At 36.6% G+C, this 19,891-nt stretch overlaps 1 protein-coding gene across 2 annotated transcripts in view; it reads right to left on the minus strand.

The window, feature by feature from the left end:
• The window catches only part of ACC (acetyl-CoA carboxylase), a 1,497,654-nt gene that overhangs the window by 590,364 nt on the left and 887,399 nt on the right, over positions 1 to 19,891 (minus strand). For both annotated transcript variants that reach the window (XM_090383551.1, XM_090383552.1), the window contains one exon: positions 12,669 to 12,936. In XM_090383551.1, the coding sequence (XP_090239677.1) occupies positions 12,669 to 12,936 (268 nt within the window). The remainder of the gene's footprint in view (positions 1 to 12,668; positions 12,937 to 19,891) is intronic.

Raw genomic sequence — 19,891 nt, forward strand, 5'->3', positions numbered from 1 at the left:
AAGTACATGTTGAGAGCCTTGTCAATGAATTCAGCCCAGGAGAGAATGTGAGGATGTGCAAGGCTCATGTGGTAGAATTATACTAGGGTGGGCTGTGCTTATTAACAAGAGAGAGAGAGACTATTTTTATAGGGATGGGATACACTTACATAGAAGTGGTGCAGGGATATTTGTTGATTCTATCAAGGTAGTGACAGGTGGGATGGAAAACTCCTAACTTGGGGGTGGAGGAAATAGATTAAATAGAGCTGCAGGAAGAGATGAAAGTGATTCTGGCACGGCTTCTGTTGAAAAATGCTGCAGCCCAGAAAGCAAGGTGTTGGGGATTTCAGGCCCTGGTGAGGGTCATCGTGGCAATACATGGGCTGTACAATATATTGGCAATACATGGGCTATGTAAGAGAAACTAAGCATAGGGGCATGTGCATTTATACTTGCAAGTACACTTATGCTAGCAGCATTGTAAATAAATTTGATTAATTTGAAGTACTGATAAGGTCATCAAATGCAGACATTGTAGTGATAGCAGAGAGACATGGTGTCACACAGACATAAGTGATGCTGAATTTGAATATGGGAGTACAATGTGTACAGGAAAGACAGACAAGGGTGGAGAGCTTATGCTCTTAGTTAAGAAGCATATTAAATCTAAGGCAGTGCATCCAGCTGACGTGGGTGACTAGTGCAATGTTCAAGTCAGCTTAGTGTGATATAAGCACTGGGAAAACAAAACAGAGAGTAGGAATGTGTTATAGGCCTGTGATGAGTATACCAAACAGCTATAAAAGAAATAGAGTGGGCCAGTAAGTCAGACGTAGAAGGGAATCAGCAAGGAGAAGGATGATGATATCCAGCTCAGGACCCTGGGTGTGCCATGCCCATACTCACCATATGTGAGCCCCCTGGGATGTTTTGTTTGGCATTACAAGAATACAAAATTCTTTGATTATTCTTTGATATTCACTGAAATTATTCTTGTAGGGGTGAAATCCTTTATTCCACATTCCACCTTAAAATCTTGTCCTTGGTTTTCCAATAAATGTGTTAAGGCTGTTCAAGATAAGAATGTTGCATATTGCAATTGGATTGCTACCAAATCTCCAGATTCATTTCTTCCTACATGAAAGCTCACAACAATTGTAGAGCAGTTATTCAGTCCAAACAATATTTTGAACATGCAAAGAGTAGAATACTTGCCTCTTGTCCAAATAATAGTAATTGGGCATTCTCGTAGCTTGGCAATGGTACTGTCCACAACTTTTGTCCACCTCTGTCAAAACCAGATAGTTCCTATTGCAACCTCAGCTAAAGATAAAGCAGATCTGCTAACATCCTACATTTCTTCTAATTCATATATTGATGATCTTGGCAAACAACCTCCAATACTCCATTCAATGCCTCCTGTGGTCTGTCAAAAGGATGTCAGAAGAATTTTGAACAGTCTTAATACCAAGAAAACATCAGTTCCTGATGGTATTTCTCCACTTGTTCTTAAAACTTTTGCTCCTGTGCTTACTCCTGTTCTGTGTCGCCTTTTTACACTTTGTTATTCCACTGGTGTTTTCCCATTCTGCTTTAAAATTTGTTCCTATCCATACAATTCTTAAAAAGGGTAACAAATCTTGCCCATCAAATTAACGTCACATTGCGCTTACTTCTACTGTTTCTAATGTAATGGAGAAATATATTAAAACCAACTCCTAAGCTATCTAGAATCCTTCCATCTCATGATCACAAACTATTGGTGATATACTAGCTTTAATTACGCACATAGGGACAAATTCAATGGAAAAGTTAGGCGAAATTCAAGCAGCTGTTCTTGTAATTTCAAAGGCTTTTGATCCTGTTTAGCATAGAGTTATTATTATTATTATTAACAGCCATACGGTGCAAGGAAGCCTGAGGCTTATGCTGCACAGCTTCCATCTTTTGATTTGCCAACTGTTTTTTGTAACTGGGTATCCAGGATAACTCTGGGTTGTCTAACATTTCCACTAATGCAGGTGTTCCCGAAAGTTCAGTTCTTTCTCCCACTCTTTCCCTCTTGTATATTAATGACCTTTTCTCTATGACTGGAAATTCTATCCATAGTTTTGCTGAAGACAGTACGTTGCATTCCACCTTCTAGCTTGAGAAACCTTGCTCTGCACAAATTGCTTCAACTTCTTGAATATTTACTACCAATGCCCTAAATGCTGATCTCCAGTTAATTTTCCAGTGGGGCAAAGATAACTTAGTTGATTTCAATTGTTCTAAAACTAAGTCCTGTCTTATATCTTTCAAAAAGGTCTCTTCTGCTTCTATGCTTATCTTAGATGACTCTCAGATTTCTAGACAAGATCACATATCTCTATTAAGGAATACCCTAACTTCTAATCTGTCTTGGAAAAAGCACATCACAAATACTGCTTCCTTTGCATGTAAAAAAAAAAAAAAAAAAAAAAACTAGCATTAGTTTTCTTCCAAACAGCAGCTCACTCTGTACAAATTGCGAATTCGCCCTACCATGGAATATTATTATTATTATTAGTCATATGGTGCAAGGAAGCCTGAGGCTTATGCTGCACCAGCCAAAAAAAATTTCCCAAGTTACTCTACCCTATGAGAGAGAGAGAGAGAGAGAGAGAGAGAGAGAGAGAGAGAGAGAGAGAGAGAGAGAGAGAGAAGGGAATCACCAAGAAAGCAAGAGAGAGAGAGAGAAGAATGATGATATCCAGCTCAAGACCCTTGGGTTTGCCAAGCCCATACTCATCAGATTTGAGCCCCTGAGGTTAAATTGTGCCAATATCTAGGGTGGTGCACCTAAAACTCACTCAGGCTTCTAGATTCCATTCAAAGGAGGGCAGTCAAACTGGTTTGGAACAGAGAGCAGGAATTATTGAAGCCAATTCAGAAAAACAGTACACATGGAAGTATCTATAGAAAAGGCTTGCAACAGAAACAACCCATCTCTAATAAAGTTTTATCTCTCTCTCTCTCTCAATGATGTTCTCTTTCTGTTGTAAGCATTTTCTATAGATACTTCCATGTGCACTGTTCTTCTTTTCCAAACCAGTCTGACCACATGCCGCAACCAGTCAGCATCCTTTTACTGTTGAACTTCAAACTCACAGAACCAACTATTCATCTTCCTCATTTTTTCCTTCAATTCCTAAAACAAATTTGCTGAAAATTAAAACCTACAGAAATTCAAGTCTAATGTTAACAAGTAAATTCCTTCATCTTCTCAAGCTTCAAATCATGCATGGTAATAAGTATTACAGGTTCTAATAGCAGGTGTCATCGGAGTCTTCATTAAAAAAAAATTCAGGGAAGTAATCACAGATGCTACTAGACTTTTCATACCAACAAAGAAATACTGTTCAAGGCTTATTATTATTAGCCGTGGGCTTAGATCCAAATGGATGTCAGATGACCTATTCAGACACTTGGTAGAGAAGAAAAGTGCATGGGTTGCATATAAATTGCAACGTGATGTAGAAGCCTACGGTATATATATATATATATATATATATATATAGAAAATTATTTTAATGTTATGTGCAAATCTTTAATTTAACTTATGCCAATAATGAAAACACAGTGTACCCTGGGAGCGATGTATGTTGAATAAAGGGGGGAAGAACGGAAAAGAGTAACGTTATAAACAAAGTGCGAATTTGGAAAAAATGCAAAATTTGAAAAGAACGACCAAGGTAGAAATAGCAGATTTTTGAAAAGAAATAGCATTGCAGTATCTTTCATAATTTCTGTGTCTTCTTCAGAGGTCATCCACCTAAATTATGAAAAAGAACAGCAATACTCTTACTTCTGTTTCTGACATGTTCTGTATGTCAAAAAAACACGTGTACGCGGACACGTTGTAAAAAATAATTTAGAATATAAATTTTGAATAAATAAAGTACAAGGTAAGCCAAAATATTATGCCAAAGTATAACATACAGAACATGGATGACCTTACAGAAGTAAGTAGCCCGCCAAAAAGAGACACTTGATCATGATCAATCAAACCAGTATCAATCAAACCAATCTCAAATTGGTACTCAAAGATATCTATGATAAACATAAGAATTTTATTTCCTGCAACACCTATTACTGGAACAACATACTTAATTTATGTATTTCCAATAATTTCATATATGATGGCGATACAGTATATCAACAAACCAATGGAACACCTATGGGCAGCCCAGCCTCATGTATAATAGCCAACCTATATCTATACTGGTCAGAAACCTCATTTCCACAGGAACTAATACTATTTAGATATATAGATGACCTCATAGTAATTAACTGCCCGAATTTCATCCAGGATTATGTACATCTATACCCTAGCGAACTTGTACTAGAAAGAACTAACAATTCTGACACAGCAGCCCAATTTTTGGATCTAGACATCAATATAAAAAACGGTATAGCCTCCATCAATTTGTACAACAAACGTGAAGCTTTCAACTTTAGCATAGTAAACTATACACAATGGAATTCCAATATTTCCAAACAGGTACATGCTAATGTTATCTTAGCACAATGCATCAGAATAGCAACGATATGCAGCGACAAAACAACAGTTATTGATAACATCAGAACATTGTACAGTAAACTGACCAGAAATCTTTTTCCTATTAAATACCTGCGTCATCATATCAATAAAGCCCTTAACATATTAAGGCACAAAAACTTAATAGATATCAATATAAACAGCATTATTAGTTTTTAACTAATAATTACTCCCATATGCATCAAGTTTGTAAATAGTGTAAATACAATACACTAGGCCTCTTTGGTGTCTTACGGTCTGGAAAACTTGTACCCACCGATTGGTCTAACATAGTGTATTACCTTGTAATTAATTTTAATTATATCTTAATTAATTTTGATTATATCTTAATTTATTTATCTATTTATTTGTTAATTGTAACTTATAAATATCTTACACTTTAACACAACTGACTTAAGTACATGATGCACCTACTCTCGGACAGTCGTTCAGGGTCCTAACTATAGGAACGGGTTTGCAACCCCGAACTACCCTAGCCCAACTTCATATCCCTAATTTCATCATCTTTTTGCTTTACTAAATTCTACATTTTATGCTCTGTGAGCGATTAGTGTAACGAAAGCAATGTCAGAGTACTATTTTTCTTACTATACCCAATCATAATTTTTCGCCTTAACAAAGTTTAGCTACTCTAATGCTACTTTGTAAGCAATTATTTCTTTGCTATCCCGGACGTTTGAGTATCATGTACTTAACTTGAACCTAGCGTAGCTCCACCGCTTACGTAAATTACAAAATATACATACACCAAAATTCGTCTAACGCTAGGTGCCGCTAGCGTTTCTTCACATATATACACGGTTTAGCCTCCGGCTCTTTCTTTTTTGTTGACCGGTCACGTAGCGGTAAGTTATTGGCATTCTTGTCATTCTTGTCATTCGGACACTCGCTTCCTTTGTCATCTCTTTTTGGCGGGCTACTTACTTCTGTAAGGTCATCCATGTTCTGTATGTTATACTTTGGCATAATATTTTGGCTTACCTTGTACTTTATTTATTCAAAATTTATATTCTAAATTATTTTTTACAACGTGTCCGCGTACACGTGTTTTTTTGACATACAGAACATGTCAGAAACAGAAGTAAGAGTATTGCTGTTCTTTTTCATAATTTAGGTGGATGACCTCTGAAGAAGACACAGAAATTATGAAAGATACTGCAATGCTATTTCTTTTCAAAAATCTGCTATTTCTACCTTGGTCGTTCTTTTCAAATTTTGCATTTTTTCCAAATTCGCACTTTGTTTATAACGTTACTCTTTTCCGTTCTTCCCCCCTTTATTCAACATACATCGCTCCCAGGGTACACTGTGTTTTCATTATTGGCATAAGTTAAATTAAAGATTTGCACATAACATTAAAATAATTTTCTATATATACATTATGGTTGTAGGGTACCTTTGCTCTTGCAGTGTCCCTGATCCATAATTCATATTATTTATATTTCATTTTATCTCTATTCAAATTCAAATCCATTTTCTTTATTTACTTAATTTTAATTTTTATTCATAATTATATATATATATATATATATATATATTAGTCTGTAATCAAGTCCAAGTTAGGCAAGCTAAGGTAGATTAAGAAGTCTCTGGCAAAGAATGATAAGAAAAACAGAAAAGACTTCTATATTAATGCTCATATTAATAGTAGAAAGAAAGGGTTGAATCACATTGGTCCACTTGATACCAGTGGTTTAACTGTTGTTGATGATCTTACTCAGTTTGCTGATAAATGAAAAGGCATTTTGCAACTACATTTGCACATGAAGAATTCTTTTGGGAAGGGGATGCTAGAAGTTTATCAAACTCCAATAGGGAGCTAAATAACTTTGTTTTAACTGAAAGGAAAGTAGAGAAAAAATTGTTGAAGTTTAACATAAAAAAGACATTTGGGTGGATGAGATCTATCCAATCATATTAAAAGAGGCAGCAAAGGGGGTAAGTGCACTTAACCAGAATTATAAGAGCATCCTTGGATTTATGGGAGGTCCCTATGGACTGGAGACCTGCAAATGTATCCCCAATTCATAGAGGATCAAAAGGTGACATGAATAATTACAGACCTGTTAGCTTAATGTCTGTTCCAGGGAAAATAATGGAGTTACTGGTTAAAGATGTAATGCCAACCCCATATAAATGTGGAAAGAAGATAAAGATAAAGAGGACCATCTGCACAGGAATGCAAGTATAGGCCAGTCACAGCATGGATTTGCTAAGGGGAGGGGACTCTTGTCTAAGCAATCTGATAGGTTACTATAATGTAGTGACCAAGCAATTGGATGCAAAAAATTTCAGGAAGGCTTTTGATACTGATGCACATAAAAGACTGCTGTCAAAATTGGAGCAATGTGGCATTAAGGGCAAGTTACTGGATAGCAGTAATCCCAGAGTAACTTAACAATTGTGTGATACTACACTCAAGGTAATGGGAAATGGAAAAGACCTGGGGAAATAGTGCAATAAGATATGAAATTCTCTAAGTAGTGTAGACAAGTTGCCAGAATAGGGTTTTTTCAATAATATACAACTTTGTTAGCAGGGATAAGGAAGTAATTATCTCTCTGTAAAAGACCGTGGTAAAGCCACATCTTAAGTATTGTATGTATATTGGTCTGAAGACCTCACTTTGATGGATCTGCTGGAACAGCTGTGGAGAATGGCTACCAGATCAGTGAAGGGATCAAAAGAGTTCTCTTACCTTGAAAGGCCTCAGTTCCACAAATTGCAGCATCTGGAGACTAGGCACCTGAGGGGTGAGCTTATTGAGGTGTTTAAGGACTTGAATAGATTGAGTAAGCTGAACGTGAATAGATTGAGTAAGCTCTTCCTCTTGCTGAGACGACACACTTGAGGAGAATAAATTTAAGTTGAAGAAGGATGGGTTGCATGATATGTGTAAGTTTTCCTTCAGCCAGCACAAGTTTGATTGTTGGAACAGTCTTCCATCTTTTGTTGTTGAATCGGATGGCTTGAATAAATTCAAAGAAGAACTAGGCAAGTTCCTGGGGAGTATGTGGGTGAAGTGTGAAGTTTTTTTTTTTTTTCATAGCATATCCCATCTGGCCCCACAGCATTATTGGCTGATGTCCTAATGGCTTGGATAAGTTTGGAATATTGAAGAGTATGGTTACAAGGAAGAAGGAGAGCAAACTAGAAGTTAATGGGATTTGGTGTTTTTAAGATTTTAAAATTTGAGAGAGTAGGCTGAAGCTGCTGAGACTAGCAAAAATACTTCCCAAAATACAAGATATATCAGAGTGGCTTGAGAGTTCTTGGCCAATCAAGGAGATGACTGAAGAAGGATAGGAAAATTGGTATAAAGCTAAGTTATTTCCACATTATTCTGTCTGCAGTCAACTGTTAATGTTGGAAACAAAATGGATCAAGGATTCGTTCTTAGCTTGCTTTGGAACTGACATGTTTTTGCCTCTAACTTCTTATTGCTGATGATTTCCAGGTTTTATTTTTTATTTTCAGGGTTTTTTGTGCATTCTTCCTTCCATCGATGATTATAATGCTTCCAAGGCAAAGTATTTGATAATGTTATTGCTCATCTGGCTGCATTTAGGAGGTGCAACATGATATAATCTGTGACACTCTCAATAGGCTGCAGGTGAATAACTATTTTCTGCATAACTATTTTCTCATTAAGGAAGGTTGATGACTAACGTTTGGCCCAGTTAGCTCGGAAAAATTTCCACTTACTGCAAGATAAATGCGGCTATGCTATCAATGGGTTATGTACAATAAGAAGGTAATCACTGTCCCTATGGAATCATTTATAACAGACCACTCTATGATTGGGTACAGTACTGGAGAACAAATTTAAGACCTATTGCAGAGGTGTCATTTGCCATCTGAGTGAGGTATCACTGGTTGCCACTCAAGCTTAACTGAACAGTACAAACTGGCTGCTAAGGCAATTCATGGGGTTTGTTATTGATATATAAAAATTTTGCCAGTAGGGATAAGGAGATGATTTTCCCATTTTATAAGGCAATGGTTAGACCACATCTTAAGTACTGTATACAGGTCTGGCAGTAACATTTTAGGAAGGATGTGGATAAGTTGGAATGGTGCAGAGAAGGGCAACAAGATCAGTGAGAGAAACACAAGGGTACTCTTATCAAGAAAAGCTTTATATCTGCAAATTGCAGGATCTGGAAAGTAAGCTCCTGCTAAGAGATCTGACTGGTATGTTTAAGGCTTTCAACGGATTGAGTAAGCTAATGCTGATCCTTGCTCAGATTAGTGTTCTACTAAAATACTGTTTTATTGCATCTCCAGCTGAGGGGATAAACTGGTCTGAAGTAATTATAACTGGGTGTTTACAGTAATTATTCACTGATGAGTCCTGTTGTTTACAAAAATTAGTACACAACTTAAAATGAATATATTGAAGTGAGTATACAGCCAATTTTTAGCTATTTTCCCCTCTTAGAAACATGGATATACAATAGATATCAGTCCCAGAAACACTTTGTGTCATGAGTTTGTGCTGGAATGACATGGTGGTTTTTCTGCATAACTATTTTTAATTTTTAGCCAGAGGAAAAAAGAGAAAGTTAGATTCTATGGTTAGAACAGAAAATCCTAAAAAAAGATGAGAAGATGAATCAAGAACACCTGAATATGACAGACCCAGTGGCAAGTGTAATTATGATCATTCACCAAGTCCATATACAAACAAATCAGCTCCAGATAAGAACCAAAAAAAAAAAAAAAAAAATTATGATGACATTATCAAAATGAAATACTTCTGTGTTTAATATGTAAACAGAGACTCAGAAATAACTGTATGAAACATTCTCTGTTGAGACATTTTGAAAGAAATCCTTGAGACCTTAAAACTAACTCTATTGCTTATTTTAAATTTACAAAAATTTACAAAAAAAAGGACTTTGTTGGTGAAATCTAATGGTGTGTCTTAAAAAAAATAATTATTAGAAGCCATACTAAAAGTGAGCTAGTACATTGCTTGTCAAAGGAGAGGCCCACACTATTGGTGAAAATTTGATAATGACATGTGCTGTTGACCTGTGCAAGACAATATTTGGACCCAGTAAACATGCAAATAAAAAACAGGTGCTGCTCTCTACTGACACTGTAAAATGAAGAATTTTACTTTGCTCTGCTCAGCAAATCTTTTCAATGAACTCATCCGTAGACTTAAGTTGTTGCCTTATTTACCTTGCAACTTGATGAGAGTACTGACCAAACAGCCTAGCTGTACTATTTCTATTTGTTTGACTACCTGCATAATAGTGAGTTGGTGAAGACATTCTTATCAGTGACAATTTGAAAATCACTATAACGGGAGCTGAGATTTTTAAAAAAATTGACAACTTTTTTTGTGCTCATGAACTCGACTGGAAGAAGTGTACTGACAACTGTGCTGAGGTGCCAAGGCTATACAGCTCCCATTTCAGTGTTGTTACGAGAATCAAGGCAGCAGCACACCCATCCCGTTCAAGTAGTCACTATGTACTCCATAGGGAAAATTTTGCTGTGAAAAACATTTCTGCAAAACTGAAAGACATTTTTAAGACATTAACAAAAATCATCAATTATGTGAAATCTAGTGGCTTAAATATAATGCTTTTCCAGCAGATTTGTGACGAAACAGGTAGTGACCATGACTACTTACTTTTTTACACCGAAGCACGTTAGCTGAATTGCATTCTGAAGTCATGATGTTTCTTACTGATCATAAAGATGAAGCCACAAGAAAAACAACTTGAGATAAACTGCAGAAATTCATCGACTTTATGTCCAGTGAATTATAAGTAAAGGGGATTGCATACCTTGCCAATATATTACCTCATAATCTCAACGCATGAAATCTATCACTTCAAGATAAAAACACACTTTTCATGGTTAATGATAAAATCTCTGCATTCAAAGATAAAATTATTCTTTGGAGAAAGAGAGCTGAAGCAGGACAATATGATACCTTTGATAATTTTACTACGTCTTGTGGAAAAAATATCTCCGCAGAGTCAGAGTTACAGAAAGCAATAACTGACCATTCACACAGCTGTCGATCTTTTTGGAGGAATATTTTCCTGTCAAAACAGACACTGAAAATTACAGGTAGCTAACCTTTCTTAAAAATCCTCTGTCATATCTACAAAAGAAGAACTGATTTATAGTGATGTGTCTCTTGTGACACATCACTCCAAGGAAAAGTTTTTTAATGTTCCACTGTCTTTATTCAGGACTGGTTTGTTGGACTCTTTCCCTAATGTAGCAGAAAAAGCAGTTCATAAACTTTTACCTTTTGTGATTACTAATTTAAGTGAATGTGGATTTGCCAAATACTGTGACACAAAATCAGAAAAGAGACAGAGATTTAAGCTTCAGCAGACATTTGTTGTTAATTATCAGCTTCAACATATAATTTCAGCAAAATTCATGAAAATCTGTTGCAGCAGGTCTAATTAGATTTACTGAGTAAGTCCATTTTTTATTGTTTAATTTGAGGTCTTAATAGTACTTGCATTTTTTTTTTTTTTTTTTAGTTTAAAATTTTGAGTAGTGATAATTTTTGGTTCCACTATAATATAGTACACACATGCAAAAAAACGAAGAATGTATCTTTCTTAGTGTTCTATGTAATCTAATGGGGGGGGGGGGGTATCTAAGGAACTTGCCCAACAACCACGGGATACCGCGGCCAAAAAGGTTGAGAACCTCTGCATCAACACATAAGCAGTTGGGAGGTGTTAGTTCCGGTATTTCAGGTTTCTGATCTTTTTATTTCTATACAGTTAACTAATGTTTGTGAAGGTGTCAAGCAATATCAGCTTTATGGAAGTGATTTAGAATCACATATATATCTAAAATAGCAAGAGCAATACAAAAAAAACCCCACAAAATGAAGCAAAATCTACTTCCTTTTCCAAATTTAACTTTACTTCTAGTAGACTAAATTATGATCAAGTAATATAGAGGCAAATTATAAATTCTTGATCATCCTCCAGAGAGCCATAATGCTGAGTGGCTGTCTGTCATGTGATCCTTAATGATTATACCAAACTAGTCATTGAGCAGCTTAGTAAGGCTGATTACAATTATGTTTTACTGAAAATTGGGGGTTATTAAAATTTTATATGATACAGTATTTGTTATATGTATAAAAATATGCTTTCAAACCCATGATCTCTGAACAAATATTTTGTCTGTTTATGTAATACTAATTTTGAGTAAAATAAAGTAGAAAATTGGTAATTCTATATAGCAGAAAGGTACAGCATATTTATTTTAACAAATAATGATTATGAAATAACTTTTAGTGATATTCATCAGAACAAAATTTCACTACAACAAAATTCATGCACTATATGGTTCTGATTTTTTAAAAATTTCTAAGCTAACCAGATGACACTATAAGATGAATAAATTTAATGCATGAGACAAAAATATTCTAAATAAATATTATAAAAATACAAAGAAATGCCAAGTTACTGGATTCCTATAATATGATAAAGAAGATAAAAAATTCTTTTAAGTAGTTAAGAGCACTTGTTGAGCTTCTCTTTGGCAGTGGGGGAGGGGACCTACAGAAATGCTAACAGACAACTAAAGATTGGAGCATAACTGATAATTTAATCTGCTTCTTCTTCTTCTTTTGATGCTGTCTCCTATTGGAGGTTGGCAATTGCCATGCTGTACTTCTCTCTCTGTCTTGGGCCATGGTGATTATTCTTGGGAAGCATAGTGCAGTAGTTTCCCCTCACATTCTGCACAGCAGTACTTCAGCTGTATCTGTTGGTTCAACTACGTCAATATATGTTGTTTATGAATTTGTTGTATATCATGTTTCTTTACTTTGCATTTTTCTTGAGCTCTTTTGAACTTCTGTATTATTCTGAAAATGTACACCGTTAGCAACCAATACTGAAGAAGCATAATGGTTATTTGGCATTTTATACTGGATTTCTCAGGAATAAAAGAAGCAAGTATCTGTTTTCCTTGCTGTTGGACTAAGAAATTTTCCTCTCAGCATAAAACCAATTAAATCTTAAAGATTTAAAATTTAAAAACTTAAAATAATTTTAAAGAAAACATTAAAATTTAAGATGAATATTTAAAAACTATCAAATACCTGCTGAAACATATCAGGAAAGTCATAAACATAAGTTGTTCCATTGGACTGAGCTTGAAACCTCTTTAGTTGCAAGTAATCTTTGGTCACATATGGTGTGGAAATTGGAAGATCATGAAGAGGACCTTGTTTATTACCCCAAGTTTCAAATTTTATTTGTCCAGAAGTGGGATCTGGAACTTCTTTATATAAATTCATGTCTAAATAGTAACCACTTTCATTTGCAAGGAAAAGTCGAATTGGCATACACTTTCCAGTAGGACTTAACCTGCAAAATTAAATACAAAAGCTGACACCATTCAACAAATACAGCTGAAAAAAGTTTATTACAAATGTTCTAGTGCTCAATTTAACAACATTTATTTCTTAGTTTAGAAACGAGGATAATGGGATGCTATTATACTGGTAATTGGTGCAAGCTTATAAAGCACTGGCAAAAAAAAAAAAAAAAAAAACACCATTACCTTACCAACATCCCCATCTTTTCTAATAACATGTCTATATTTAAACTACCCACTAAGGCACTAGGTGGCAATTTGTTCCAAAAATCTATTATTCTCTACTCGAAAGCAAATTTTCACATATCTGTCCTGTAACCAACTTTTTACAATTTATATCCCGTTGTGTGTATTGTCTGAGAAAGAACTAGAATATCATTATCATTCAGTTTATTCAATCCATTTCAATCCTTAAACACGTCAATCAGGTCTCTGTGCAAGTACCTAGTTTACAAGTACAGTAATTTATAAAATAGAAGTCATTTGTTCTAAGAGTATTCTTGTATTCTAAGAGTATTTGTATTCTTGACTAATCTGGTTGCACTTCTCAACACCTGATCTGCAGATCTGCATCTTTTTTAAAATGACACTTCCTGACCTGTATGCGGTACTCAAGATGTGATCTAACCATTGCTTCATACAATGGGATAATCACTTCTTTGTCCATGCTGATAAAGTTTCTGTATAACACTGACAGAACTCCATGAGCTGTACCAGCAGCCTGTCTGCATTAGAGAATTATCTCTTGGTCTCTTCTGTTTCCCACCAACAAGAGAGTGGCACCGTACCGCTAGCTGATATGTTATTCTGGGTAAACTAATGTCACCATATGTAGTACTTTTTTCTTATACCAATATTAATCCTCAATTGCCATTTCTCAGCCCAACTGCCTAATTTATCTAGGTTTTGATTCCTGTTGTTACCCAAAATGCTAGCATTTGTATCATCTCTAAACTTAGACAATAAGCTTGATATATGTTCAATATCATTAATAAATATTGTATCCAGTAAGAGGCCAGAAGTGAATCATGAGGGACTCCACTAATTAGTCCAAGAAGAGTAGTGTCATTGATAACCAACCTCTGTTTTCTGCTACTTATTCATTTCTTTATTCACGGCAGTAACTTTACACATATGCCACATTGGTCCAGTTTTGTACAGCATTAAATTGCTCCAGTTTTCATGTGGAACAGTATTAAGAGCATTGCCAAAATTTAAACATATGATGTCAAAATTGTTTGCATCCAATTCTTTTCTTATTGCATCAGAGTAGTTAATCAGATTGGCCAGACAGGATTCTCTTAACAAACCCATGCTGTGATTTCCATAAAATCCTATTCCTGTTAATATTATCCTGCAATATTTCTATAACTATTGACTCCATTATTTTCCTTGAAACAAAAATCAAGCTTATAACTGCTCTATAATATTATTATATTATATACAATTGTGCTATAGTTTTCCATGTCATACTTTAATTCCTCTCTGTGAATTAAATCTGTAATCTAGCAGACTAGCTTGTATTGCCCATAGGATTCCATGTATCCTACTAATTTATAATCATTCCATGCATTTTTCTTCTCTGACATTAGCCTCATCAGTTTGTCTGGCAAAAAAACCATATAGGTCTTAACCTTGAATTATCTCTCTTAGCTATCTCTTAGCAAATACTTCCATACTACGGTATGGCAGTATGTGCTGGTGGGGTATTTATTTATTTACTTATTAACTTTGAAGTTATACACTTCAAATTAAGTAAGTAAATAAATAAATAACTAATAGTAAACTGTAAAGTGTTTTCGGGGCAAATGGCATCAGGGGTTCCCCCATCTCTGCATAGTATACAATTGTTGTGTGATACAGTACATTGTAAAGGCCAGAGATTTAAAAGCGTATGGATATTCTGATGTGTAATGTTTTTACCGTTGTTCATCTGGCCTTTTTTAGCCATTGGGCCCCTAATGGGACCTACTGCTGCTGCCCACACTTGGTCCGTGGAGGCAGACCAGCTACATCCAGCATAGTTATATTTACTCTGGCAGGTCCTGCCACCTAATTTCCTGAGATTTCAGTGGCTAGGACCTAAAAATAATAATAAAAAAAAAAAATTACTATACTTTATGCTGAAAGGGGGGTAGGCCGAATGGTAATCAGTTGTTGCATAGTTGACTTAAGTTTTTGTGTGTGGATTTGGAATAATTTTGGTTTCATTAGATGTGGTCACACAGTTAGAGAGAGAGAGAGAGAGAGAGAGAGAGAGAGAGAGAGAGAGAGAGAGAGAGTGGGGAGACTAAAGACTTTGGGGGGAGAAGACAGAGGTGGGGTCAATAGAGAAGGCAACCCTAGATGGTCAGTGAGGCATGCCCATGCCCCACCAGAGGGAAGAAAATAGGGTGGCGAGGAGATAACAAACGTCTCCCCCACCCAGGAAGTAGAAAGAAAGTACCGTGGAAGAGTGCACTGGTATGGGGAGACCAATGGCCTTGACAGCAAGCTGCAGCAATAGTTATGTCCAGTGTGTTTGTCTTAGAGGTCCCAGCTGCTGGTGTCAGGTTCAGGAGATGTGTAGAGTCAAGTCTGACTTGGTGATCACTGGTGTCTTCTGCTGCACAGGGACCTTGAGACAGGTGAACAGTGGACTGTGTCGATTCTGTGTCCAGTCCTGGTCCTGTTGCAGAAGGTCCTTAGTGTGGTTAGCTCAATCTTTCCATTTGAATGTTTCTGTTCAATTAGGTTGAGTTGTTTCATTCAGTTACTGACTTTAGTTGCGATGAATAGCAATAAGTGTCCTCTGCCTAGAAAACACCTCTTGCGCAAACTTCCTGAAGACCAGGAACTCCTCCCTCAAGTTTAGAAGGTGATGTTCCAGTCCTGCTGGTAGATACGTGAGTTCCGTCATAAGTCAACAGTGGAGGTCTTCATAATGGTCACAGCTGTACATAATGTGGGACCATGTTTCTATCTCTCAACATGTGCAGGGGGGAGGTCTTCCATTATTCAAAAATTGGTTATCTTGGCATTGAAGGCACCATGGCCCGCCAGTAGAAACGTTGTAAATAGACCTGGTTGGAAACAATAGGGCTCTAGGATACAGGCATCCGATTGTAGGCAGGAACTTCCTGGTAATTTCCCCTTTTGTTGAAGCAGACCACCTTTCCTGCCATGCCTGCTGCACATGATTCTCAAGTCTGGTCCTTTCTTCTCTTATTTCCTGCTAGCTTGATGGTGTATTCCCCCCAGAGTGTAGGGTAATCCTTTGGTCAGGTGGTACATCATTCTGCAGCATATAACTTCTAGGTCGAGGGGGCAGGACTTGGAGGGCACGTGTACTAACAGTACGGCAGGCACAGGTGACGACCAGGAGAATTGAGCATTGTATGGTGTCCAAGATCTTTTTTGTTAACCACTGCTGTGGCCCTATGGAACCACACGGGGGAAGCGTACATAATCACCAGGGTGAAGAAGGCATTATAGTAAATAAGTGTTAGCATGCGTTTTTTGAGCCCCAAGTCCTTTCTTGTTATTCTGCCTATGAATCCAGCATATCTTCTTATTTTTTCTCTCAAGTATTTGAGATGAGGGTGGAAGGATAGGTTGGTGTCTAGAATGATACCTAGATGCTTCAGTTTGGCAACTAGTTTGATTGTATGGCCATGGATTTTAATTTGTGGTGGTCTTCTTAAGTTTAGGTCGCCTTTCAACAGTATAGATTTAGTTTTTGTAGTTGATATTTTTAAGAAGTGGACAGTGGCCCAGTCTTCAAGGAGTTCAAGTGCTTGGAATTCCATTTGTGCTTGGCTTTCAGCAGCGACCGTCAGTATTAGATCGTCTGTGAAGGTCTGGGAATTTATTTCCCCCAGGTCCAGGGCCAGGAATTCATCTAGGATCATATTCCAGAGCAGTGGCCCTAGAACTGAACCCCTGTAGAGTGATCTGGTCAACTTATTATATAGTGTTATTACCTGGATTTCTCTGTTGGTTAAGTAGGTTTCCATAGCTCTGTACAAATTCATAGGTGTGTTTGCCCTTCTCAGTCTAGCTAGGATGCTCAGCCGCCAAATGGTATCGAACACCCCAGCGAAATTGACTGAGATGGCAAGGAAATATTTTTTGTCACACACCCGGCTGTCGCCCTCACCAGGCCACTCAGGGTGTCGATGGTATAAGTTCATTGCTTGAATCTAGATTGTGTTGGCATGGTTAGTCCAGCTGTTTCATAGTGGTGAGTTATTATTTTACCTATCAGCCTTTCGAATAGCTTACCTGCCACTGGGAGTAGGGCAATTGGTTGAGTCCGGCTGTTCTGGAGGCTTTGAAGGATTCTTGGGTATGAATTTCACGGTTGCAAGTTTCCAGTCGGCTGGGTAAGTTCCTGTTATTATTATTAGCTATATGGTGCAAGGAAGCCTGAGGCTTATGCTGGACCAGCCAAAAAAAAAATTCCCGAGTTAACCTGAGAGAGAAAGAATCAAAAGGGAATCACCAAGAAAGAGAAGAATGATTATATCTAGCTCAGGACCCTGGGTGTTCTTAGGCATATGTTGTATAATCTAAGGAGCAGTTCCAGGTGGTGTCTACTACCTTTTTTTTATAATTTGTTGGCAATATCACCTTTTGTGCCTTAAACAATGACAACTTCTGTACAACATCACCAACTTTAACCCCAGTAAAACAAATCTTACAAAAGTCAATTTTCAAGTCCATATCACTTTATTAAAATTAATTTTATAGTCACATGATCTTATTTATGACATTTAAATAAAATTTTCAAACTGTTTCTGGCAGTTTGAAAATTTTCGTCTCAGCAAATCACCGAAAATGATGCCACAAGCATATATCTCTATATGCTTGTGGCATCATAGAGATATATGCTTGTGCTGTTGTTTCCTCTAGAAGGTGAAGTAAATATGCAAATAGCAGATTTATTAATAATATTTAACTTCTGTATAGAACAGAGCAAACATCAATTAAGAAAATGACATTAAAAAGTCTCTAATATTCTTGTATATTAAATGTAATGATAAACTATAGGTTCGGTGAAACACAAGTAGTTGCTCTTGACATCTCAAAGGCTTTTGATCGTGTTTGGCATAAAGGTCTTCTAAACAAGCTTCCATCTTATGGTTTGCCAACTGTTTTTGGTAATTGGTTATCCAGTTTTCTCTCTGATCGCTCACTGAGGGTGATGGTAGATGGCTCTCTGTCTTCTAACTTCTCCACTAATGCCGGTGTTCCCCAAGGTTCAGTTCTTTCCCCCACTATTTTCCTCTTGTATATTAATGACCTTCTTCCATTGACTGGAAATCCTGTCCATAGTTTTGTGGATGATAGCACACTGCATTCCACTTTCCATTTTGAGAAATCTTGTCCTGCTCAATCAGCTTCAACTTCTCAAAAATCTGCTACCAATTCCTTAAATGCCGATCTTCAGGTAATTCTCCAGTGGGGCAAAGACAACTTAGTTGATTTCAACCCTTCTAAAACTTAGTCTTGTCTTATATCTCACAAAAAGGATTCTTCTGCTCCTATGCTTATCTTTAGTGACACTCCAATTTCTAGGCAAAATGATATATCTCTTTTGGAGATTACAATGACTTCTAATCTCTCTTGGCACAAGCACATTACAAATATTGCTTCCTCTGCATCTAAAAAACTTGGGTTTCTCTTTTGCTCTCGGCGTTACTTTTCTTCCAAACAGCTGCTCACTCTGTATAAATCGCAAATCCACCCTGCCATGGAATACTGTTCCCACATCTGGGGTGGTGCCCCCAAAACCTCTCTCAGGCTTCTTGATTACATTCAGAAGAGGGCAGTTAAGGTTAATTAATGATTCATCTCTAACAGAGTCTCTCCACTCGCTTTCTCATAGACGTACTGTTTCTGCTGCATGCCTCTTCTACAGATACTTCCATGGGCAATGTTCTTCTGAATTGGCTTCTATAATTCCCGCTCTCTCTTTCAAAACAGTCCAAACATGTGCAGCCAACATCCATTTACTGTTCAACTTCAAACCCACAGAACCAACTTTTCATCTTCCTCATTTATTCATTCAACTGCCGTTTTGTGGAACAACCTTCCTTCATATGTATTTCCTGAAAATTACAATCTACAGAAGTTCAAGTCCAATGTCAACAAATATCTTCTTTCGTCATCTCAATCTCCAACCAAAGGGTACTAAGTACTATAGGTTCTAACACCTCTCGTGTTTGAGGTTCACATAAAAAAAAAAAAAAAAAAAAAAAAAAAATATTTGTAGTGTTTGAATTTCGTACCATATGAGGGGAGGAAGGGAGAAGATTCAGTCTGATGTCATATTATGATCATAAAAACAACCTGAGGAACAGGAAGACACACAGACTGAAAGAATGAGTCGAGTATGATGATGACCAATTATGTGCAACACAGTTGAGAAGCAAATCGGATAGGCTTTTTATGGGGCATTTAGCTATCCAGAAAGAGAGCAGTAATTGTGGATAGAACACTTGCCTAGTCACAGTCTGTTCTCAGATCATCCAGATGCACTATCTTATATTAACATAATGAATGCCACTAGAGGGATCAAGGGTCCCAAATTTGTCAGCAGTGACAAAATGTTTTTGTCACTGTTGACAAAAACATTCGAGAAAATTAAAATTATTAAGGGAAAAAATTATGGGTTCTTCATTTGCATAAATGGGCTATTTTAGCATTAGACATCATTTGTATTCAGTTCAGTGGAGCAGTATAATTTTATGGGTGACATATGCTAAATAAGAAATACTTCAGAAAAATAACTTTAGTTGCCACACCATTTTGTACATTAAAAGGATATGGCAAAAGGTGGTAAATGAAATAGAACACAAAATATATAACAAATCAAACCAAAATATGTGCACTAGGATTTTGTAAATTACTCCTTAATATACATAGAACTTACACTGCCATGTCAACTGGCTGTTCTTCCTT

This window comes from Mastigoproctus giganteus, chromosome 10 (assembly GCF_048544385.1).
Source record: "Mastigoproctus giganteus isolate SK-2022 chromosome 10, ASM4854438v1, whole genome shotgun sequence".
Classification (NCBI taxonomy): domain Eukaryota; kingdom Metazoa; phylum Arthropoda; class Arachnida; order Uropygi; family Thelyphonidae; genus Mastigoproctus; species Mastigoproctus giganteus.